This window comes from Chanos chanos, chromosome 5 (genome assembly GCF_902362185.1).
Source record: "Chanos chanos chromosome 5, fChaCha1.1, whole genome shotgun sequence".
NCBI classification, from domain to species: Eukaryota; Metazoa; Chordata; class Actinopteri; order Gonorynchiformes; family Chanidae; genus Chanos; species Chanos chanos.
Genome location: NC_044499.1, coordinates 32324419 through 32350084, shown reverse-complemented (window position 1 = coordinate 32350084; position 25666 = coordinate 32324419). Strand labels below are relative to the sequence as shown.

Here is a 25666-nt window from a genome sequence, read left to right as displayed (position 1 = left end):
CGTAGAGAAAGAGAGTTGGCACAAGTGAAAGAGTGAGACAGTGAGAAAGAGACAGAGAGGGAGAGAGAGAGACAGAGAAAGAGAGAGAGCAGACAGACAGAGAGAGAGAGAGAGAGGGAAGAGAGATAGCTCGTTTAGGCAGAGTGCTCCACAGGTTCCTCTACATGGCTCCGAGCATTAATGTTGTACTCTTTGTTGTTTGGCTGCCATGCTGCTGGAGATAAACTTGACGAGGGGGCTTCTTACGGCTCTCCCAGGCCAGCGTGGCTAATCTGGTCAGCCCTCCTCCCAATCCTCTCCTCACCCAGCAGCCTCTTCACCACGTGTCCTTAAATCTCCCTGTATCTCTCTCCCAGGCCCCTGGCTCTTGTGTTCGAACAATGCCCTCTTAGCGGGCCTTGGAAGGCAGCCCAAGACTGCGGCTGCCCCCCCCCCCTTCTGGGTGAGGGGTAAAAAAAGCATGTTCAAGAGGCCTAAGCAAGTACATAAGCATTACAGAAGGTGAAAGTACTTGGTGGCTTCCTAATTTGTATCTCTTGAACGAATATTTTTCTCAATGAACAAAGAAATGAGAAAGAAAAAAAAAGGCACAGTGGAAAATAATAGGAGAGATGAATACGACTCGCTAAAATTCAAAAAGAGCACATACATGGTTTTGATATGAAAAAATAACATCTCAACCAAATTACAAATTATATTAAACAATTCACAAAAAAAAAAAAAAAAAACCCTCACCCCTTCAAATAGAGTTTTACCCCGTGGTACTTGACGCGAGTTTCATGTTGTGAGCAAACCACTTTTTTATTGTCTGAGCAGAAGAAAAGGACTATTGGAAGACAAAGACACATCAATGTGTTCGTGCCACAGACAGAACGGGAGAGCCGTGGGAATAAAATTTGTTCCAACGAGTTACAGGCTCTCTCTCTCCTCCTCTGTCAACTTCACTCCTCAAATCTAATTTGAATGCTAATTATTTTGGTCAGTTTATAAACTATAGATCAACCCTGTGTCGCACTGTGTTTTCTCTCTCTCTCTCTCTCTCTCTCTCTCTCTCTCTCTCTCTCTCTCTCTCTCTGTGTGTGAACCCTGAAGTGATCTCCCTGGAGGATTTGAATCACCTTGCCTTCCAAGTTGTCTCCTGTCTCAGCCTCTTTCATTATACAATAGATGACCCATCAGATATTCCTCTTTTTCACTGGTTCCTTCCTTGTTCCCAGCCATCAGCAAGAAAAAAGCACACACTTCGTTTTATCTTCATTCTGCCTCTGCCTCTGTCCTGTTTTTCTTTTTCTTTTTTTTTCTTCTTTTTCTCATTTTTTTTTCCTTTCTCCCAAAGATCGCTTGCCAATTGCTTTCTCAAGCTTTCCCCCTGTGGAACATGCAATATCTTCAGAACTGACGATTCTTGCAGCTTTTATTGTGACATTTTTTCCCCCTTATTTTTTTTTTCCTCTACAGTGAAAACATTGTATGAAGCCATACAAAGCACCAGTATGGAGAGGCTCACAGAGACTGCATTAAAAACATGAAACAAAGGCACAAAAGACATAACGAACGAATGTTTTGGATGAACTGCTTAAACCAACCTGTTATTTGTGACTGTACTGACTTGAAAACACAAGATTTCCTTGTAAGAAAAATGTGTGCGTGAAAGAAAAGATTCAAAAACAGACACTATAGTTTGCAAATGTAAAGTTTTGAGTTTCAGTACCTTAGACTTCTTTGTTAAAGTTCCATACCGAAAAAAATAAGTCTTTAGAGTTTGGTTTGAAATGTTGTAAAAAATAAGTATCAAATAATAGTAACAGAGGTGTATTGAAAACTTCCAAATTTGACTGATTTAAGAGACAAACTTTGCTATTCAGATGTTACTTTACTGAGCCATTCTTAAGCAATATTGATTTTTCCACTCTGTGGAACAATAGATGTTATGTCACACGGGTTGTTTTCTGTTTTGTTGACAGAATTGTTTCAGTTCTGACTCCTTTGTGTGCTCTCCGTTTTGGCACAAAGGAATTTATCTTTCCGGTGAAACGTGTCGAGATGCTATTTAATTCTCTGGGATAACAGTGCCACCCTTCTTCATCTGCCTAAGGGCGACAGCTTTGGAAAAGCACGAGCATGTGTCAATCGAAAGGCAACAGCCCTGGCACGGGCCTGAGGAGACCTCCTTTCCTCCTAATGCGTTTATCTCCACCGCCTGGTGCCCGGGTACACCCAAAACACAACAAAAAGTCATTCTGCAGCCATTGTTCCAGGTAATTGTACTCAGGACTTGAAGATAAGTTCTGCCTCCTTATGCAAAGAGAGAGAAAAAATCAGTCTGGGCTTCCCCTCCCCTCTTTTAGTAGAATGGAGGGTGAAAGAGAGTGTGTGTGTGTGTGTGTGTGTGAGTGTGTGAGTGTGTGTGTGTGTGTGTGTGTGTGTGTGTGTGCTGGGAGACATACATTATATTGCACAAGTGTTTGACATTCTGCCATATTTGGCTATTGCTTCTCACACTCATTTTTTTGAGACTGAAACCAAGAAGGGTTCTTCTCTGTATATTTAAAGACAAGACCTTAAAACCAACAGCCCCACTGTGTTGTGTTTACAGGACTCATTCAACCTCACTGTTCCTGAGAAACCCCAAAAGAAAGTCCCTTCTCCCATTTTTAAAAAGGTATTTATTAGAATTAAGGTTAGCCTGCATACACCCTGCACGTAAGGGAAAAGAAGAAAAAAAAGAAAAGAAAAGAAAAAAGGAACAAGCTGGCTAATCAAAAGTTAATTGTATAATTTTCATGCAGATGAAGGCAGCATATACGTGATTCGCTAGCCCTGTGATTATTAAAATAAATAAATAAGCGTTATAAAAATGCGCAGGGACTCTGTGGCTGGTAAACAATCAAGGCAAGTTTAATTTGTGGTAAACAAAGTGAAGATACACAAGGGGTCTCCAAAGGAGAGAGTAAGGTTAAATTAAATTTGCAAACGTACAGATACAAGGCGTTTTGTGTTGAAGCCTTTGCAATTAAAGCAAGAGCTTAATGAAGCAGTCTCTGGTAACAGGGGAGCATTTTAGACTTCAGACAACCTGCAGCCAACCTTTTTTTTCCCACAGAGATGGAAACCAAGCACTAAACTGTGTAACTTAAGTCAAAGCTCTGAAGGGTTTGTGCTGTAACACATATTTAATACACATTTAATCACTAACCAATTGAATGAAAATTAAAAAAAAAAGGAGGGGGTGGAAAGTTTCAACTAAATATCCAAAAATGATCATTTGTTTTCATTAGACAGATGAGTTGGCTGTGAAATGTGTACATCATGTAAAAACTCGTATGCAGATTTCTCATTTTCTGTCACTCCTCTCCTGAAGAGTTTGAACGTATGCTTTCTTTCCTTCTCTCTCTCCCTCTCTCATTTGCATATGAGATATGAGTGGTTTTGAAATGTCTTCTCATTTGTGAATAGTGCTGGCAAAGCAATGCCCCCAATGCCCAAATCTATTAGGGCACACACTCTCTACTGGGCTTTGGCGAAAATGAACCCACATTTTTATGTTAACCCCCTGTAGTTTTTTAATTCTCTTGTATGAAATTAGAATTCTTTAAAACAATCTGATGATGGAAAACTGAGAAAAGTAAAAGCAAAAGAGAGTTGGAATGAAAGTAAAAAGTTGTGATGGAGATAAAGACAGCAACAGTCACTAGTGCAATGTATTACCACAGAAGCTAACAGATACAAGTTAATGTTACGTTTAAGATTCTTTTTTTTATCTTTAAAATGAATAAACACAACATTTTATGAACCATTTTAGATTTTAATGTCCTACGAAATGGAAGGTACATTCACTATGTGTTGATGTCCAATAATTATTGACTTCCCTGGTCCTTACTACACATCCCAGCACCAGCTCAAATTCATGCATATAGGGATATTCAACAAAATGGAGGTGGTAAAAGATAATTTACTGGCTGTGCTTAAAAATTAGGGTTACTGATCATTATAAACCTGGATAATTCTGTAAGGGTGAGCTATTGTTTGAAAGAATGGAGGCTTAGTCAAAGATCGAGTCAAAAACATTAAAACTCAACAGTGACATCTAGTGGTAAGCTCTGATAACTACAAAGACTCTGCAAGTATCCTTCCAGTTCAAAACTTCTCTCGATGTTACACACCTGTCTCAACCAGTTGCGCTGTTGATCTCTGAAAGCAACTTTCCTCGCCAACATCACTGTGTATGTTTTCATCCTTATGCAGCAATACTCAGAGTACAGTTAAAATTATATTGTGGCGTTACTGATTGCACTGAGACGTGTGGAGTTCTGGGAAGGAGAATACAACGAAAGCAAAACAGTTAATTCTCCGAAGTGTTTAATAATGCACAAAGCATTAAGAAAGACATTAAAAGTTTCAGAAAACATGAAGAAAATATGGGAGAAGGTAGAGAATATAGTTCGCGATGTAAAAAAAGACATAGGTCCCTTTAAGACGACAGATAGATTTTCGTCCGCAGCGTTTGTAACCATGTGTTTTTTGGTCAGTTGATGCTAAAGCAAGACCAGGTTCTCAGGTTCTCTCTTTTTTTGTCAGAACAAATGTTCCAGCAACACTGTTGCTACAGGCAAAATCAATATCGACAGCTTTGATAAAAAAAAAAACTTATGAGAAACTTAATACGCCCTCTTAAGTCTGTGCAAAATATCTGCTGAACATCTACAAAGGAAATCATGTCTCCCTTTTACGGGTTATTTTGGTGATTTGCGAAGCTTTAAATTATATCTTTTACGATACTTTAACGTTAGTTGGTTAACGTATTGGCATTTTGGCTGAGGTTGCGTTGAGGTAAAGCAAGTAGTCGCCTATGTGGCCTGATGCCTAAGTACACACTAGCATATTTCTGGGGACCGTGATTAGTAAAAGATGGAGAGATGGCTTCTTTCATTTCTTTTTATTTCTCTTGCTAGCGCACTGAAATTTTGCCGATTTTTTCTATGACGTTAAACATTAGTTACTAGGAATAATCTGTCGTTCTGATGAGAAATGTTCAGTTTTCTAAAGAGTATGGCACTGCTTCAGACTGTTGTTGAGAGATGACTTTTGTTTTTGTAAAAATATATTTGTGCAATTTCTTACTGTATCATTGTGAACATGTCTCTATGACATTTTAATTGACACATTAAAAAAAACCCTCTGTTTTCCTGAAATAAGATGTCTGCTGTTTTATTATTTGCAAATCCTTGGCAACGATCAAGTTTATGTTCATTTGATCAATGTGCTTTTAGACCTGTGCTGTTATCTTAACCTCGTCACAGGAGAAAGTGGAAAATATTAGTTTCACATTACATAAACATCATTCTGGACTGATATGTTTGCTGTAATTATAAGTTGTACCTCTGTGTGTATTATATATGGCCATATTTGCAGTATCTCTTCCAAAGAGCTCTGGGAGGAGTTGTGCACTACTATCTATGACCTAACTGATAATAATACCCTATTTGTGCATTAACTAAATACATCTCTGCTGATTTAATTGGTCAAATGTTTTAGCTGTTGCATTTGTTTGTCAAGACATTAAAAAAAAAAAAAAAAAAAAAACGAAACTTTTTCGACACTACATAAATTCATCCTAACATAGAAAACCTTACTTTTGAATAAATAAAAATCTCTTAATGTTCACATAAACGTTTAAAAATGCACAGATGGTCTGTCAGCCATAGTACATAAATACATTTACAATAACTACAGTTTTACAAATAATACATGGTATGGTTAAAAAAAAAAATGCGTAGTTGGTACGACCCATACAAAAAGCAAAACAACAAAACGAATGTTCACTATTGTACAACAATGATAAAACAACATATCAAAAAAAAAAAAAAAAAAATCTGAAACAAAAAAACCCAACAACAACAAAAGACCGAATACCATGTCAGTGGAATCCGTTTGAATGTGGCAAAATTAAACATTTTCATTTTAAAGTATGTTTTAGAATTTACATTTTTCTCCTCCATTTTGTAGCTTTAGTATGTGACATTATTATTTTACAGCTAAATATGATCTTTTAGTCACAATGAAAACAAGTGCATAGCAAAATAGACAACAAATTCATCCAGTAAAGGGGTAAAATCCTGATCAGCTGGTGATTAAAAAAAAGCATCATAACAAAAAAGAAATGTTTAAGGCAGATATCATTTAAAATTGGCGTAGTCTGAGAAAATGTCCACAAAGTCTTGTACCACTCTGTAGCAGAAGTCATACTGCTCCTGAAAAAGCCAAAAACAAGAAGAACAAGGATTATTCACAGTCTTAAAGAAAACATCCCTCTAACCTTTGCATTCTTTGCCACCTGTTTGTTTCAGGAGCCAGAATTCTGTAAAAAGTCTTTACATTCCATGCCAACACCAGGCACCATCTGGAAATCAGTCTCTCTTCCAGTAAGAACCTTCAAAAAATACTCTGACATCTCCGATATTCTAAGATGATAAAATTTTGTCTGTAAAGCACTTGATAAGTTAGTCAGTTAGTAAGTAATCTAGTTCTCTGTGCAGTGCGCTAATACCTCTATTGATATGTGAGACATATATGCAAAATGATGTCAACAGTATATTTGTCATGACTGATGGCCTGTCATCAATCTAAAACATACTGGAGAAATGTCAATCAGCTCCTTCCACTTCATTTACTGTGACAACTGACAGAACTATCACTAAATGCCACTCTGCACACTTTGGTTAAACCCTAAATTCAATCTATGCAAGGAAGTGGGTTTTCATACCACACTGACAAATCTTCAGTTACTCAGTATAAAACTCCAGGAATTTTACAATCACAGTTATTGTCTATTTTATTGTGTTTTTCATAAGCCAGTTAACACAAAGCCTTATTCAGTAATTAAGAGTTGTATACTGTAGTCTATGTTGATAACTAATAGCTAAGATTGGTATTAGAAAGAAAGAAACGGTGTTATGCAGATATGAACTTAGCCAGGAAAATGCGTTATTGTTTGTTTGTTTTTGTACATACCACTGTCTGCACCATGTGTGGCCTCTGCATTCTCAAACTCTTCACAGTCTGAAAAACGTCCAGTAACCCCTCTGCCTTCACACGCTCCAGAATATTACTGAGAGCTATAAACGTACCAGTCCTCCCCGCCCCAGCACTGTGACACAACACACACACACAAAACACACACACACACACACACACACACACACACACACACACACACACAGAGAATTGTATAGCTGTATTAAAAGTAAAAGTGAATACAGAAGTAAGAGATATTAAATGTGACTATTCTGTTCTACAGCCTCTGAATAAAGGACAAACTAAAACAGTGTGTTTGTGGACTAAGGAGTGTGAGTGTGAAACATCGCAGGCAACACGCCTGTCTGTAACACACATAGGTCATTGTGAAAGTGTTACCCACAACATTTTGATATGTCAGTGTATAAGCTATAGTTAATTAGGTCTGTGGGACTGTGTAACACACGGTGTGTGGAAGTGGGTTTTACCGTGTGGTACAAATTTTCACCTACATTAAAAACAGGAAGAGTACAAGTGTGTGTGGTGTGTGTCTGTGTTAACTGCAGTGTGCAATGGTAGGGTGGTTAAAATGTTTTATAGGCATGCAGTCATGAGCTTGCATTTGTGTGCATGTATCTGTTACCTGTGCCATACAGAGGAGCCAGATTGTGCTGGTATGCACACGTATTGGTGCGATCATGTTATCCACATTGTACTACAATGGTGAGGTTGTCAGGATGTGTAGGTGCGTAGGTGTTTGTATTTGTGCGTCTGCATAGCTGTGGAGGTGTTTGCGTACAAAGAGGTTGTTGCCAGATTGTGTAGGAGGTAGGGGTGGAGCCAAATCCAAATACGGTATTCAGCAGAGCACAAATAGTGGGTTTTTCGAATATTTATTTCGTACAAATATTTTTAAAATTGTTTTCAGGAGGAAAAAAAATAGCTGGTGTTCCTCATAACTGTGAGCGCGGTGGGTATTTGCGCACTGCCTGCTTGTGAATAGTAAAATATAGGCAAAACGTAGTATATTGTTACACCACTATTTTGTTTTGATTAGTTTTTCTTCTAAACCTTAAGTGGTTTGCTAAGGTAGTTTGTTACAACATTACTTGTCTTTTTCTTTCCTGACTTGTACAATGGAGTAATACGGCAACACTGAGATTTCGATAATAAGGTCATAATATTATGAGAATAAAGTCGTAACTGAGAAAATAATGTCATACTATTATGAGAATAAAGTCTTAATTGAGAAATAAAGTCATAATATTACGAAAATAAAGTTGTAAAATCATAATATTGCGAGAATAACAAAATTTCAATAAAATAATAACAATCTATTATTATTATTATTATTATACTTATTAATAATAATAATAATAATAATAATAATAACAATAATAATAACAATAATTTTCACTACATGCCATTTCCTCCCTCACAAAAGAGGCAATTTCCTCCAAGTACATGTGGTTCTTTCTTCGGAATAGACACAGTTCCTTGCACAATCTTTTCTAAGTCCTGATACTTACGATAATGTGGTGCTGATGTGCCAAAAGATTAGGCATTTTGTTATTTGTGAAACCTATACTAAAGTGTAATTTCACACGATGCTCCATGTTCCTCATTTTAAAGCAGGTGGCAGGCTGCTCTTCTGATATTTCTGCTCTAAAATGACATGTAGCCTAAAATTACAACTTTGGTCGAATAAGGTCGTAATATTACGAGAATAAAGTTGTAATATTACGACCTTATTCTTGAAATTTCGGAATTTTTCCTCAGTGTGGCCCCTATACTTCGTTGTAGGAACTGCAATATGTGAAGCAGAGTTTGTTTGACCAGAGGAGATAAGCCTACGTTAGCTCACAGTGCAATTAACGGTACTTCAGAGAGGACAGTTTTTATTTGTAGGCCTAATGATTTTTTTGTTTGTTTACATTCTGTCTGTTCAGCATCCTCCAATTAGGGTGGGTGGCGGCGGGGTTCACAATGTTCACATAGTCTTAGTTTAGAGTTTAGTTTGGCCTATTGGTTTGAGTGTGGATTAGGAACTTCTTTTAAAATGATTTTGTTTTCAGTTATGGTTACGGTTTATGTTTATGGCTGGGTTTATAAAAACCATAAACCAATATTACATTTAGGTGTTCATAATGATTATGATGATTTACTGAAGAAAACTTATATTAACACTTAAATATCCTAAAATTAGAAGTGTAATGAAAGCAAAAACAGGATTGTTATGCCTATTTCCACTTCTATTCGAATACAAATACAAATAATTTTGCTGCCTCAACAAATACGGATACAAATACAAATACTGGGCTCTCTGCACATCGCTAGTAGGTGGATTAATATGTGTTGGTTTCGCGAGGGTGCATTAGTGTGTAACCTGCAGTGTACTACAACGGGCAATGGGATGGTTGCCAGGTTGTGTAGGGTTATGCACTTGTGTTCAGATGTGTGCATTAGATTGTTACCTGCAGTGCACTACAATGGGGTGGTTGCCAGATTGTTGCTGCTGTTTCTGCACGGCAGCAATGATGTCAATCATTCCTTTTCCTTCTGCTGGAATCCCGATCTCAGGCCAACCATGGAAATGGAAGTGCCTGACCAGTCGTGATTGCTTCTCCTGCATGCGCACACACACACATACACACACACACACACACACACACACACAGAGTGTGAAGACACACAAATCTTTGGTCACACTGGCACAAAATTCCAGAAACATTGTAATTACAACTGTTCCACGGACAGAACAATGCACGTACAACGTGAAATACTCATGGGGTATTAATTATCAGCAACACTCAAACATCACTCATTTAGACTGTAAGTTGTTAACTGAAATTCTTGTAAATTTTGTAAATATTATTACATACATCCAAAGAGCACATGCATTCAATTTTCATTTGAGTAAAATCACTAATTTGCCTAAAACAGAGAGCCTCTGTGAGGTGTGTGTAGAGCAGAGCGTGTAAAGGGACCGCGGTTTGTGACAATGCAGATACTGAGAGAACTCACAGGTACATAGGTGAGCAGCAGATCTCTGAGACTGAACGTATCACACAGCGTGTCTCCTTTCATCTCCACTGTGTAGTCTCCATACGTCACCGCGTCCTCCACAGGCCAGTACTGAAAGCACTTCTCCTGCAGAGTAAAAACAGCACACAAACACAGCAGCAACAGACAGAGAGAGAGAGAGAGAGAGAGAGAGAGAGACAGAGAGAGAGAGAGAGAGAGAGAGAGAGAGAGAGAGAAAGGAGGAAGATGCCAAATTTAGCATTGAATTCAGTCATCAGGGAAAACTGAGAAGAAGGGGACTTTTCAACTGACACATTTCCTGTGATGGGAACACGTGTCCTAAAACGGATAGAGGAAGTTCCATGACCTGTGTGATTCTGCTTTATTGTCGGATCTATCTATCTATCTATCTACAAAGAAATGGTTCCATTCTTCTGTGTAGTTCCAGAATTTAGTCATGAAGTGTGTGTGTGTGTGTGTGTGTGTGTGTGTGTGTGTGTACCTGTTCTCTTTCCTGAAGTTCAGTCAGCATAACGATAGAGTGACATTTCCACTCCCACACCATTCTCCAGAAATCATCCACTGTGTGGGTCAAAGGACCCTGAGTGGCAATGAAATAATCCTTCTGTCTGTAACCCTGTAGTGAGACAACACAGTGAGATTACTAACACTCTCGCACACACACACGCACACCCACCCACCCACACACACAAACACACACACACACACACACATACGCACGAGCGCATACACACACACACACACACTAAGGGTTGCAACTCAAGTACTCCTTTCCTGAAAAAATCGAGCTCTTGAATACTCATGAGGTGGGCAGGAGGGATTGTCTTGCATCAATTAAAAGACTATGCAATTATGATGGGGTTGATCTCAGCGCATGGAGCAAAGCAGAAAATTAATTATGTGATGTGAAGGTAACACTTGGTCTTACATTACGTAATGGTGAAGTATGGATGTTACCAACGATACTGTAACATTACTGTTACCCAAGACAGAAAGTTCAATCAACAAACTGGGTTTTTTCACTAAGTGTTCTCATTGTGTATAAATACAGCTGCTGCTTTTTCTTATGTAAATGGAGTGAAACCTGGTATTCATTAGTAAGCCTAACCACCTTAAAAATGAGATTAGTCATATTTGTTTGCATCTATTTTTAACAACATTAGTTTGTTTAGCCGCATTAGTGTAGTAGCCTAGTCTATTATATGACAGACTCGATGTTAGAGCCATCCTTGAGAAATCCGTCCACAACTCACAAATGTTGCATGTTTATTTCATCACAACAACAGTTGGGAAAGACAATTTGCACAGTAAACAATAAAGCAAACAGACAATTGATTCACCCTTTTCAGCTGTTGCTATCCTTCTTCTTGTTTACCAAGGGCTCTAACGCAGTACGCACGAGATCTAGCATCTCGCGATTAATGAGTACTCGATGTTAATGTAGAAAGTCGAGAACTGATGTAACTGCACAAGCACTCGCATGCTCCAGTACTCACACATCCGCAAACACACACAACCGCATACACAAGCACATACCACACACACGCGCGCAAGCACACAAACACACACACACACGCGCGCACACACACGCACACACACACACACACACGCACACGCACGCACACGCACGCACACACACACACACACACACACACACTCGCACGCACGCACACGCACACGCACACACACACATTAACATACAGATTTGTACAGCTGTATTTCATGTAAAAGTGAATATACCCATACAAGTATGCACCCATACAAGTAACCACACAGACACACATATATACACCCCCTCTGACACACACACAGAATACATCAGTAAGGTTCATACACCCACTGGATTTGAACTGCAGTGAGATTACTAACATTCTCGTACATGAACACATACACGCGTGCACACACACACACACACACACACACACACACACACACACAATTTAAATGTAGCAGTCACATTACATTTTAGTACACGCATAATACAGAAGAACTCACATCAATAAAAGAGGCGTTGATGTAATCAGTGAATTCCTGTCCTCTTTTCATTGACAGAATCACTCTGTTGAAGTCATCTGAAGAAAAGACCAGAGGCCAAGATGTCATATGAAGTCTACCACACTCATAAATCCATCCACTGTTTGGGCATTAAACCCATAACAACTCCATTCCCATGGACTGTAGCCAAAGCCATAACAACAAACTCAATTTCTCTCACATTTTAAAGAAAAAAAAAGTTGTGTTTGTATGTCAGCTTTTTACACATCAGTAAATATGTGCAAACCATCACAGTTACCTCAACACAATCAAATGTAAAAAGTCTGTGCCCATGTGCTAAAGCTGTGGATTAGCTCCTTCTGTTAGATGCTAACACGGATTTGAAAAGCTAGCAGTAATCTGACGTTCCTCTCAGTCAGCAGGATTGGAAAGTCCTCAGATACACAGTCACGAGTTGTTTTCATTACACAGCGAGAAATATTTCAATTTACATGAATTACCAAGTCATCGAGAATGAGAGAGATTCTAGGAAAGTGACAAAAGGGAAATGCTCCGTTCTGGTCCGACAGTGTAGGAACTCTACTTCCTTCTAGAAAACAGAAATTACCTCTTTGCACTGACCAAGTTGAGAGGAAAATACATTTCTTGCCTAATGTAAGGAATGTCTTTGTTTGAGATGTGCTGCTTTGAGATAAAAGTCTTTTCACGAGTCCAGTAAACTGTTGCTGGGTTTCTGTTGTATTGATTACAGAAATAAGATTGTGCGGGGGGGGGGGGGGGTTCTCTAAGAGAGATTCAGCAGGAGTGGGAAGTACTCACATGGTATAATCTGCAGTACTCGATTCTTCTTCATGTTGGCGGGCAAGTTGCCTGTTCTCATATTCTCCTTCATAATCCGCATGTTTGTCAGTTTCTGAGGGCATTACAACATAGAAAACAGTCTTACAACACATGCAGCGAAATCCATTCAATACATAAAAGTCTATCACAAGATGGAGATCGAAAAGGGATGTTTCAGCAGAGAAAAACTTTTTTTTTTAATTTCCATGAAATCACAGGAAATTTCCCCTAAATTCACCATACTTTAACTTTGCCATGCTAAAATAAACACCCTTAAAGTGGCAAAAACAGGGTGTCTTTAAGAGACTTTAAAACTGTGCTCTGGGTGGGCAAGTTGGCTGACAGACCTTAAACTCCTCCTCCAGGCCGAGTCTGTCCCCAGGGCTGGAGGTGTTGTGAAGTTTCTGGAGATGACCTTCCAGTGAGGACACGTCCAGCTCGGTGTCCCCGTACAGATAGTGCTCCAGCAGGGCCTGGTATATGAAGGAATACTGCATCTACAGGACACAGCCACAATCACACAGGTTACTCCTCATTTAACACGCAGCTTACAGTAGCCTCTGAAATACAGCGTCGAAAAGGTACGCATTTAAAAATACTCTGAGGTATTTGGTCAGCGTGGGTTGGAACCATGGTGGTGAGTGTGTTGGACTTGAGTATTGTTGGGCCGAGAGCTCTCATACAAAACTTTTGTTCGACCGACACGTACAAAACGTGCAAACGTTTCTTGGAAATTGTCGAAACATTATTATTTAAGTGTGATATTTTTAGGACTCCAGAGCAAGCTGGAGCAGGCTATAATGAAGCGCTAGCAGAGATGGTGCGATACAGGTATCTGGAGAACTAACATCTGTCTGAACAAGTTGAGAGCGCTGGTCTCGGATTTTTGATACGAAGCCAAACACATCGATCTTCTGCTCCTCCTGCATCATGTCAATCATCGCATCGATGACAATGAAGGTGCCTGTCCGACCGACTCCAGCGCTGAGACACAAAGACAGTGACACACAGAAAAATGACACTTCATAGCTTCATCACAAGAACCCCAAACCCATCACACAGCCCTTTCCTCAAGTCACTGCAGGCATAGCATAAACAACACCAAATAAAACCAATCTACATACACAGAGGTATTTACACAAAACGCATGAAAAGTTTAAATCTTTTTATATGAGCAAAGAAAATACAGCTTATTTGCATATTTCTGAAAAACAACAGCAAATATCTAAAAAAAAAAAATGCTAATAGTTTTTTAGTTCAAGTTCTGACTATAACAACACATGCTCAAAAACACAGTGCAGATCTACCTTTAGAGACCCATTAAAAACCTCCCCTCACCAGTCATTTTCTACTGTGAACACCAGGTAGCGCCACCGGCCAATGCGCTTAGCTGGTCTCAAACTCCACTCAATGGGAGCATTCTTGGAGTTCTTACTGCTGACATTGTTATTACACTGTTTAGGTCAGAGCGGCACAAGGTCAGGACAATGACCTACACCCTAATCATATGGACACAGACACCCCTGTGCGCGCGCATGTGTGTCTCTGTGTGTTAGAGGACATAACTCCGAAGACCTTTTGTTCCAATGACCTACATATTTCTCTCTCCTGAAACCACTCACCCAGCGGAATGCTCAGATGGACCAATTCAAATCATATGCAAATCGCGGTGCATAATACATCTTTGTCTGACTGTCTGATTTATGCAAGCATGACCTGGACTCTCCGAATGATATGCAAAGGCCATGGGAAGAATAAAACCAAAGTTATGTCAAAAACTGGTCTTTTCCAAAGAATTAGAGTTTTGCTGTCTCAGGTCAAATGTAGCCTTTGTAACAATAATTAGCACTCATCTGATACTTAAAGTCTTACTTCTTTCTTTTTTTGACCCAAACACCAAGAAAAGTTCACACCAAGCTTTTTTTTTTTTTTTTTTTAGTCAGATTAGTCTATTTAGGCTGTCATTTCGCACTAAACACATTTACCAGCGACATTTCCTGTGTGTAGAACAGCAGTGCTTCAACACCAGAGCACTACACAAAATCATACATTCACTGCTCTTGATAAGTAACTACAATACAGCATCTATTCTTCCTTCGTTCTTTCTTTCTACACTGTGCATCTCTCTCTTTCTCTCTCTCTCTCTCTCTCTCTCTCTCTCTCTCTGTCTCTCTCTCACTCTGAAACAGGCAGGCTTCAGGCTGAGTAGGTTATTCAGTACCTGCAGTGGACCACGATGGGTCCGGCATAAGACGGGTTGACCTGTTTGACCCTCTTGAGGAATTTGAGCATGCCAATGGGGGAGAAGGGAACGCCAAAGTCTGGCCAGCTGGTAAAGTGAAGCTGAGTGACCAGCCGTGGAGTCTTAGAGCCATCACTGGCTTGCTATACACAGGATATGGAAAAGTTACACAAACACATATACACATGCAAGTATGCATACATGTACACACACGCACACATGCAAGTACACACACACACATATACACTCCCACACACACGTGTGCACACATGACACATGTACACGCAAAATCCTCCCTTTTGTAAAAAGAAAAGGCCTTGGTGCAGTTTCTAGCAGTATTTTTTTAACTGTCTAGTTGATACCTAACGGTCCAATTCTCATCACAAAGAACAAAAGCACAGATACTAAATTTGTGGTTAAACATTGAGAAGTGGTTTGTGGTTTTAACATTCAAGAGCAACTTGAAAGCACTACACCAAAAACTGTGCTTTGTTGGTTGTTACATTGCCATAACAACCGACAATAAGTCAGTACATGTGCAGCACATTTATCAATAAACAGTGAAAGTCAAAATCAGTCTTGCAGTTTTCATGACTTACATATTGCACAGAGAATTTACGTGTGGTGTAGTCAACCAACATGGTGTTCATGACTTACATATTGCACACAGAATTTACGTATGGTGTAGTCGACCAACGCGGTGAAGTCTTCAACTGCAACCCGCACGTTTCCGTACGTCCAGCATCCCTGGTCAGGCCAGTATTGATAGCATTTATCCTGTGAGACAAAAGGGAGAGAGAGAGAGAGAGAGAGAGAGAGAGAGAGAGAGATCTGATTATGTTTTATTCCATCGTGCATTTCTTCCTTTTCACAGCATAACAGTGAGCGACACACAAAACTGGAAATCGTAACCATAGTCACTGGATTGGGTAAAAAGCACAAACTAAAACTCTTACAAAACATATGTGAAACACAACAGCATGCTCTAATGGAATATAATAAACATCTGCTGCAGAGAAGTTTTTGTTTGTTTGTTTGTTTATCTGTTTTTTGTGTCTTTTTTTTTTTTTTTTTGGTGTACAGCTGACTTGATTAGACTCCTAAAGGTGACTTTTGTGACTCTTTCATGCAAATCACAGAACTTAATCTGCTCTGTCAGTCACTGAGCATTAGACAGCCTCTCAGAGCCAGCGGATAAAAGCACTTAATGAGAGTTTGCTGACTAATTATGATAAAGCCGGAGAGAGAGAGAGAGAGAGCTTCATTTGCTTTTATTTAATCATCGATTCAGAGCAGCAGAGGAAAAGCTGATTGGAATCTGCACTTGTCTCTGCCCTTATTGATTTCTGCTCACAGTCTTTTCTAAAGCCTTCCAAAGCTTCTGAGTGAACATACAACACACACAACCTTCGTTTGCCAAAGAGCAACGACCTGCGTGGCCTAACAGGAGTGCCGAAAACAAGACACACCAAGATCAACACTGTACCGTTTTAGGGGTTTTAGGGTCTTAGGGTTTTAAATGCTAGCCAGTCAAGAGTAAGGCCTATTCTTGTATTATCTGTAATAATATATCAACAGAAATTATTTTGAATCTGTCCGTAATCATCTTTTGATGCCTTTGCTAACCTTTCTCAGCATATGACATTGGAAGACATTTGGTTGCAAGCATGTCGAGCAAAAGCCAGTTATGCTGTGAATCTCTGTAACACTACAACACCGCCCATGACATCTTCCCTCAAGAATGAAGACAATTTTTCTAAACACTTTTTCTAAACAGTTCTCCAAGACAGTTCTTACACACACAAGTTTTTTGGGGCGTAAGAAAAATGTTGTGTATGGCATAGAGTGAATATAAAAACGTTAAGAGACTAGCAGGCATGTGCTAGCATCCATGCACATGCACACACACCCATACAGACACACACACACACACACACACACACACACAGACACACACACACCTCTTTTCTTTCTTTCAGATTTGTCAGCATGACAATCGTGGCAGATTTCTGCTCCCATATCATTCTCCAGAAGTCAGCCACAGTGTCCTGTTTGGGGCCTGGAAAGACAGCAGCCAATCGGATCATCCTTATCTCCCACTGTACATTACATTTCCAGACACACAGACCAGCTCAATCCAAAGCATACTTACCTTGTGCTGCGATGAATTTGTTTTTCTCTTTGTAGCCCTGTATGACACAGAACCACATATTCAGGTATTATAAATAAGACAACAGTACTGTCACCACAACGAAGTATAAAACCCACTCCACTGAACAGTGATGTTCAGTTTTTCACAATGGTAGCTATTTCCTCATTTAGTAGCTGTAGTCTTTCTGCTACTGCCTTCACTTTAAACATTAATTCCAAATTGAAGGGGAAAAACTTTACTCACATCTATATAAGATGCGTTAACATAGTCTGAACACGGGGTTCCCTCAATTGGTGTTAGCACCACTCTGGAATGGTCATCTGATCCAACAGACAGAGAGAGGACATTTCATTACATTTAAACCATTTCTTAATACAACGCATCTCCAGACAACATTGGTGTAAACAAACTTAAAACCAGGATGACGTGCAGAGGTCAAACCAGGAAGAAAAAAAAACAAAAGGCATAGTCATGGACTTGAAAAACAGCACTATGAGGAATCGAAAACAAAAAAAGCAAATTGAGAAGTTAAAAGGAAACCCCCCCAGATGGCAAAAATGTTGTAGCACGACACCAGATCTAGATCTAGAACGACTCAGTGCAAACCCTCTGAACGAACAAAACTGTTTAAAAAGTCTAGAGGAACAGGTGCTGTAGCTTTAAGAAGCCGGTTGACAGGAAGCACCAAAATATAAACCACAAGGATGTGAAAGATTGTCTGCATGCTTTTTCTGTCATAGCACCCTCAAACACTCTTCGTGCTGTTGCCACTGTACTTCAGACCAAAGAGAAGAAAAGAGAGGGAGAGAGAAAAAGAGAGAGAGAGGGGCCTAGCTTAGGTCACTCACATGGAAGAATGTTAGGATATCTGTTCTTTTCTTTGTTTTCCTCCTTATTGGCTTCCTCGCATGTTCCCTGGGTGTAACCGCCCGGTAATGACTGCAAACAAAACACAGAAACACATCAACATCCAGGTCTTTTCAATGATCTAAGAGGTTCCCATCACTCTAGAAAGTTCTCTAGCAATATGCTAAAACGCTTTAGGAGAACCATTCCACTTTGCTTTGTGAAATTTGTTTTTCTAAAAGTAGCCAAACTGTAAGTGCTCAGAACCATAAACCTTTTGAATAAGAGAGTTCACTGAACTAAATAAATGTTCATTGTCAATAACAACTAAGCACAGCGAGAACACACTGCAGACTGTACTTAATGTTCTCCAATCACTACTAAAGAGGCACATCCTAAAAACACTTGACAGGCCTTCGTTGTATGGGGTTTGTTTAATGAGCATGTGTAGTGCTTTGTTTAACCTGCATATCCACTTCCTCCCTTCAACTGAAATAAAGCCATAGTTATGGCAAACATAAAAATCCTTTCCATATTACAGGGAATTCACAGAGTTATCCAATATGTTCTAACTGAATCACTGACCTGCGGCTGGATTTAATATGGAAGTGACCCTGAATCATGAATCTCCAATAGGAAAAGAGGGGCATTCTCAGATGAGTCACTGATGATTGGACGCATGGCCCGTGACTCATGTACAGACAGCTCACTTATACTGACCACATTCTCAACGGGAACTCTTTCTCGCCACATTCTCCACAAATAGGAGAAGCATATTGTGGTACGCTTGAGAATGGCATGCTTGTTTTTCAGTAAAATCAAGTTAATGAGCTCTAATCTTCCAAATAAACCAGTTTAGCAATTTTTTGGGCCTAATTCGGATTTCTGCCCAAACGAAATAAAACCTCTGTTAGCGCATTGCTAACCAACATTGTCAGCAACAAATCAGCAATTTACTTCTCCAGGACAGACAAACTTAATCTCTTCCAGAACTAAGTAACGGGGTGAACTCACATTGTACTCCTCCCGAAAGAGTTTTCCATCGTCAGCGGAACGGAGGCGGTATTCCTCCTCTAGCGTGTCTAGAGGAATGGGGAGGTAGGTTTTGGAGGCTGAGGGTGATCTCGGAAGTAGGACCACCGTCTGTTGCTCTGTGGATGACCCAGAGAAACAGCATTGGGAGACAAGATTTTGACAGAAAAAGGCTCCTGCATACACAATGTACAAACACAGGTTCGGGGAGATTAGACTATTTCAATAGTCAGACGTAAGAGCTTTTTTACACCATCATTAGCAGTCGGTAACGGTTTCCTAAGCCCTCCTACAGAACTACACTCTCAAACAGTAGGGCATAACACAATATACATCGAACTCACACAGTGAAAAACGTGATGCACATTTTGTGCTATTTTATGCATATGCCCACTGTCTGTGATGCTATGAAAGTGTTCCAAAGCTCTCACCTGACATTTCACCTTCACATTTTTCATATGGTCTATCTATATCAGATTGGGTTTGAATTTGAAGGTAATCATTTATAAAAAACTACTATTAAATTCACAAGTGAAAATGACTAAAAACAAAATGTGTGGTCGAACTAGGAGAAAACTTTGATCACAACGGATGTGATACGAGGCATTGCGCATGTGCGTTTGACAAATTTATGCGGAAGGGCCGTCAAAAGTGACACAGACTGATTTGATTTCAAATCTATCTCTGATATCAGCTTTAAGAAGATGCTGAGAATGTGTTACAGCAAATTTCCATTATCACCACCTACGGGGTATTAAAAGATCTGTTTCAGACTAAATACAACCAAAGCCCCAGTGCTACAGGCCAGCGCATGGTAGCCCAAGACATGTAGCCCCTGGTTAGTTCCCAGCAAAGGAGACTGCGCTACTGAAGTCGGTACAGGCAGTTGTATTAGTGTTAGTCAAACCCCAGCCTCTACGGAATAAAACCAGACCTCCTGGAGGAGTGCTGTACAGTGTTGTTGTTAGGTCTCCCAGATCTGTATTTTCTTCTATAACACACACACACACACACACACACACACACACACACAGAGTCACAGGCAGACAGCGCTGTCAGGCTTGCATTATGAATTTGTGTTCCGTAATACAGAGAGACGGTACTGACTGAAGATTACAGTTCAGACAATGACACGAGAACAAAAACACTGCTTGAGAATAAGTGAACACAAAGCTAACACTGATTTCCTGTAAGTCATTTAGATTTGTTGAGGTTAAAGGTTGGCACTCCACGCCCTTGAAGTGAGGAAAAGCTTATGTTCACTCTTATTGGAGTAATATAAACATAACGTATTTCAAGCCGTGAAAATCACAAGGTTGACCCTGACAGACTCAATAAGAGTCATAGAACACTTGAAATGTGTTCAAATTCCCTAGCATGTCGGGGCGTGTGCTTCTCCCGGTGAGAGAAAAGTAAACAATGTCCCAGTGCGATTTTTATCAACGAACCGGTAAAGCAAGGACAGGGGGAAATCTATTACATAACTCTAGGCTTTCAGCTCACAATGAAATTCTTGCAAAAGACAAACAAATAAAAAAAACAAATTAAATGCTCTATCAATAAAGAAAACAGCACAAAATCTTTCTTTTCTTTTAAATAGGCCTTACACACACAGTCACATGTGACTGAGTTGTACTAGAGCAATAGGAACAAATAAAACAAGGAAAGTGACATGAGGCAAATTTCTTACATTCTAATAGCTTTAACGTGACGTAAATTGTTGTGGTAAGCGATGGAGCAGACTTTCCTTCGGTTTCAGCCAAAGCAACTAATGAGAAAGCCTAACTAGGAGACAGTTTTTGGCCTCAGTTGAAATACTAGGAACAGCAGGTTCTCTATTTTTCATTGAAAATGTCTAATGACTGACAATAGACTGTGTTAGTCCTACGCATCTTTTGTTCTCTTTTCTTTATTCGCAGCATACGACAGTCAGGAAGTCCAACATGATACCTGCAGTCAAGAAGCGTTAACTAGAAAACACTATCTGAACACTATCAAGACACACAGTTTCACTCCAACTTTTCATCCGTTAAAAGAGCTTGATGTGCAAAGAGAAAAGCTGTCCAGATTAAACACCTGAGAGTAAAAAATGTACCTTGTTCTTCCAAAATGCCATTTGGTATCTTCTTGTCCACTGAAGTGATGGGTACCTTCCGCTGGTTTTTTAACCTAACCGGTAGAAATGTCAGAGATGAGGAGCAGAGAAACATACAGGAAAAGGAAAGAACAAGAAGAGTACAGTTTCTCTTTGTCAAAGCTTTTGTCTTAAACCCTGAAGGGGAAGAAAAAATAGAGTTTACCATCGAAAACTGGAAAAGTTGTTTTTTCTCATGAGATTCCTGTCTGTGAGATCACGGCACACACACAAGCATGTGGAGTTCCACCGTTCTGCTTTCAATTTTATCTGTCTGCTCCTCTGACTGCGTGAGTGTGTGTGTTTGTACATGTGTGAGTGTGAGTGAATGTATCAGTTCCTGCCCCCCACCCTCTAGCAGTGGAAGTGGGAGGAGATGATGCCGTCGTAATAACACCCCCTCCAAAATACACACGCATACACACACACAACTTCACTGCCACTTTCAAAGGCACGGGGCATAGCTTACATACTAAATAACAGTATCAGTACTAAGAACTTTACAGGCAACTTCTCACTGACAGCTCAAATCACTGGATGATTAATCAAAAACCAGTCAATAACCCACAAATAAAAGTAACAGAGTAAAGCAACACAGTAAGTAACAGAGTTAAAATATTCATCTAAAAAAAAAAATACACACATCAATTAAAACAAACAAAAAAAAAATACGACTGCACGTATGATGAAATTTGCACACGCTGCAGTGTGTCCTCTGGTCAAATATTTTATTGAAAGTTTGTGTGTTTCAGCAGCAGTGGTTTTGGTTTGAATTGGGTCAGGGTCCTACCTGAGGCAGTACCAGAGCAGCAGAGCGATGATGACCATCAGCAGTGACACCACCAACACTGCGGGCAGGATATGGGGACTGGGGGATTGCACTTCTTCTGAGGAAGAAGGAGAGGCAGTAAAAAACCCTGCTCTGAACAAAAGAACAGGAAACTGGCCCGCTAGCAGAGCCGCCTGAGCCGGAATGAAGGCGCAGCCCCGCTCCAGAATTTAAATGAACTACGTCAGGCCCCAATGACTAACCCATTATTACTGATTTGGTAATATGATACAACCATGTTATGCCTGTAGAGATAAACGCCGGCCAGTTTCGTAACTGCACGTTTTCTCAAGAAGGATAGACTGACAACATATTTAGCAAACTCAATGTCAACATCTAAACTGAAATTACGATCCAGTCGAACACACATTGGACACAGTTTAGAACATTTTTGATAACAAAACTCTCATTAAATGCGAGTATTAAATGCGATAAACCCCTAGCTGCACTTAATTTTACAAATGACATATTGTGGTTCAAACATCGATACTATGTGAATTCAGATCTGAATCAGATCTGTCAGTGTTTTGAGTCTACTACACAGGAGAATTGCTGTATTACAATACATTTCAAGCATGGCAAACATTCAGCGTATCAATGAGTCCTTAATATAATGTGTCAACTATCCAGCATTAACACATACGTATGCAAATAGGTTAATGTACACCTTTGTCTTTTCATAGGCTTATTTTTTATAATTTGATGCTGTTCTTTTAAGATGCTTCATTTAATTTAAGCACATGCATGCGTATCCATGAATACTCACACAGGAAATGAGGTCATAGAGGATGTTCTGCTCTGAGCTCAGAGTCTGTGTATTAACAGCTTTCATCAACTGTGAGAACGTGCCCTTATAAGCAAGCTTTTAACTACCACATCTCGCTTCATGTATGGCTGTGGCTGAGTTAACAAGGACCAGGTTACTCTTACATTGTAGGTCAATTGTACCATTATGTAACTGATAAATTTACAGTTCCTGATGTTGGACATCATCCCAACACATTACAACTAGCAACTAGTACTCACCTTTTGTGGAGTTAGTGACAGGTGGTGTTGTGGTTGCTAGGAAAAACAGAACCGGGACCATTGTGACCTCTAGAGAGAGAGAGAGAGAGAGAGAGACCTTGAGTTCCACAGCACAGATCCACAGGTGGATGCAACAAAATTTTTTGTACATCTAATATTTTATCTAACATGCTAAATAACTAGTAACATAATGCAGCTTTGAAAAAGTTCTCGGCTCATACTTGAGCGAGAGCTATGACTGCAATACCATCATATGTCAAGCAGGGGGAAGCAGCAGTTCATATAAATAAAACTGACTTCAGCAGAGAAGCAGCACTGCATTGAATGTTTGGGGTTTTTTTTATTTTTTTAAACACAGTATGTATACCAAACTACTTTTACATTTTTATGCATAGTCTCATAAAGAGGATTATGGAAGTAATACTTGGTTGATTCACATTTGCTTCTAATCTGGACAGATGTGTGGACATTTATCCAAAGTACGTAGGGTCTGAATTACGAAAGCCTCTAGTCTGGGCCAGTGATTTTAACTTGGGCCCAATCAGTTACGCAGTAGTGATGTGCAGTGATCAGTAATCAGTAAAACAATTTACCAACACACCAACTAATAATTATGCTATTGGTTACGCATATATATGCAAATAACCTTAACATGGGCAAGCAGTTTAAATAATTTTGACTCTCTGAGTGCTTTTAAATGTCAGATTTAGTGATTTAGTAGGCTGTGGTATTTAAATATGATTTAATATAAATCAGTGTCGTGTGAACAGTACTAAATATGTTCATATGTGATTTAAATGAGGCATTATCTGATTAAAATTGGAGTGTGAACACATAGTTCAAAGCTGCTTAATCCAGTTACTAAAGCTGTTTTTGAATCTACCCTCTCCTGGGTGAGTATACTGCCTGGGTTGGCACACTGGTGTGATCCGAGAGCTAAGACCAGGCCAAACACTGTTAGACCTCATGCTGAATATGAGCCAGGAATGTGTTTGTGTGTGTGTGTGTGTGTGTGTGTGTGTGTGTGTGTGTGTTTGTGTGTATGTGTGTGTGTGTGTGTGTGTGTGTGTGTGTGTGTTCTCACACTAGCTTAGAGAGAAAAATCTGGTCATTTCTCAGGCTACATCACAGTGTGTCATTACAGTCAAAGAGCCCACAGACCTCATTCAAAGCAAGGCTACCTTAGCCTGACCATACTGCATATTTACACCCACACAAACAGGTGCTACCATCCAGAGAAACTAACATCAACCAAACATGTGATACAAAATTCAAACCAGTGGGATTTACAAAGTCCAAGTACAACTTCAAGAAATACAGTTTTAGTTGTCATATAAAGCAACAAATCTTTCAGTCCGCTCACAGGCTACCAACACTAGGCCAGTTAGTCAAGACGGTTAGTCGGCCTGAGAGCACATAGGATGTACATGATCAGGGAGTAATACAATGGCTGACCTCTGCTGAGGCCCTGATGTGTTACTCTTGTTTTTTTTTTTTATGGTAAGAAAATTGTTTGCAACATTTATTTATCGCATACACCCACTGACTAAGGCAAACTGGATGTAAAAGAAAAAAAAACATAGAAAGCAACAGATGAAGCAGTGAGTGATTCTATAAGCTGCAGCCCCTCCTCTCCCAATTTGTTACATAAATGAAGGCGGTAATGTCACCCCAAAGGCCAGCCCAGTGACCAGGACGTGAGCCGACTGGACTAAGGCATCGCTTCCCACAGGACAGAGTGAGACTACACGTCTGCACGGAGCTGACACTGGTACCAACATCAGCACAGTGGGAAGTCAAAAAAAAAAAAAAGATGTCCCGTCTGAGGAAGACAGAGAGATTTATACTGCAGCTATTTCTGTGTACTGTGTGTGTGTGTGTGTACACAAGTGTGTAAGAGTGTATATGTATGTGTTAGTGCATGTGCATGTGTGTGTGTGTGTGTGTGTGTGTGTGTGTGTGAGAGAGAGAGAGAGAGAGAGAGAGAGAACACTTGTCCTCTACATATCTAAGCAATTCAAAACTTATGGAACTTACAGAAACAGATCACCCCCTCTGCAAGTTTCTGGTCCAGCCCTAACTTGACAAATTTCACTTTAATATTCAAAGGCTGCTCACAACTTTGATTAAGTCATTCAGGTGTGTTTGAGTTTGAGCTCAGACTAAGTCCTGCACACACTGACTCTCTGCAGAGGAAGTTTTTCTTTTGTATTTTCGTCCAACCCCCCCCCCTTTTTGGGCAAGAACTCTCTCTCTCTCTCTCTCCCTCCCTCCCTCTCTCTCTCTCTGAACCTTGGCAACAGCAGGAACAGACTTTCAGTCAGGGAGTCACACACATACCCCAGAGCCATTAATAAGACCCCAACCAAGCAGACAGGAAGACTGATGGGAAAATTCTAATAAGACCAAGATCCCCACCCACTTCTCTGCGGTAAGCGCACCGCCCTGATTAGGAAGAGAGGAGAGGGAAATGAAATCGCCATGGGACCTGAGAGGCCGACTGAACAGAAT

General features: G+C 39.9%; 1 protein-coding gene across 2 annotated transcripts in view; it reads right to left on the bottom strand.

The window, feature by feature from the left end:
* Positions 1-6169: 6169 nt before the first annotated feature.
* The window catches only part of ptprea (protein tyrosine phosphatase receptor type Ea), a 32930-nt gene continuing 13433 nt past the window's right edge, over positions 6170-25666 (bottom strand). The window contains exons 2-20 of one of the 2 annotated variants that reach the window (XM_030773859.1): positions 23156-23224; positions 22091-22187; positions 21262-21335; positions 19149-19285; positions 18137-18227; positions 17532-17608; positions 17289-17325; positions 17098-17195; positions 15794-15913; positions 15116-15279; positions 13743-13878; positions 13242-13391; positions 12874-12967; positions 12055-12131; positions 10541-10675; positions 10039-10164; positions 9489-9640; positions 7012-7147; positions 6170-6251 (exon numbers count right to left, since the gene is read on the bottom strand). In XM_030773859.1, the coding sequence (XP_030629719.1) occupies positions 6177-6251; positions 7012-7147; positions 9489-9640; positions 10039-10164; positions 10541-10675; positions 12055-12131; positions 12874-12967; positions 13242-13391; positions 13743-13878; positions 15116-15279; positions 15794-15913; positions 17098-17195; positions 17289-17325; positions 17532-17608; positions 18137-18227; positions 19149-19285; positions 21262-21335; positions 22091-22187; positions 23156-23216 (2037 nt within the window). In that variant the 5' untranslated portion in view covers positions 23217-23224 and the 3' untranslated portion in view covers positions 6170-6176. Of the gene's footprint in view, positions 6252-7011; positions 7148-9488; positions 9641-10038; positions 10165-10540; positions 10676-12054; positions 12132-12873; positions 12968-13241; positions 13392-13742; positions 13879-15115; positions 15280-15793; positions 15914-17097; positions 17196-17288; positions 17326-17531; positions 17609-18136; positions 18228-19148; positions 19286-21261; positions 21336-21466; positions 21544-22090; positions 22188-23155; positions 23225-25666 lie in introns of those variants that run through there. The other variant, XM_030773860.1, reaches the window with a different exon arrangement.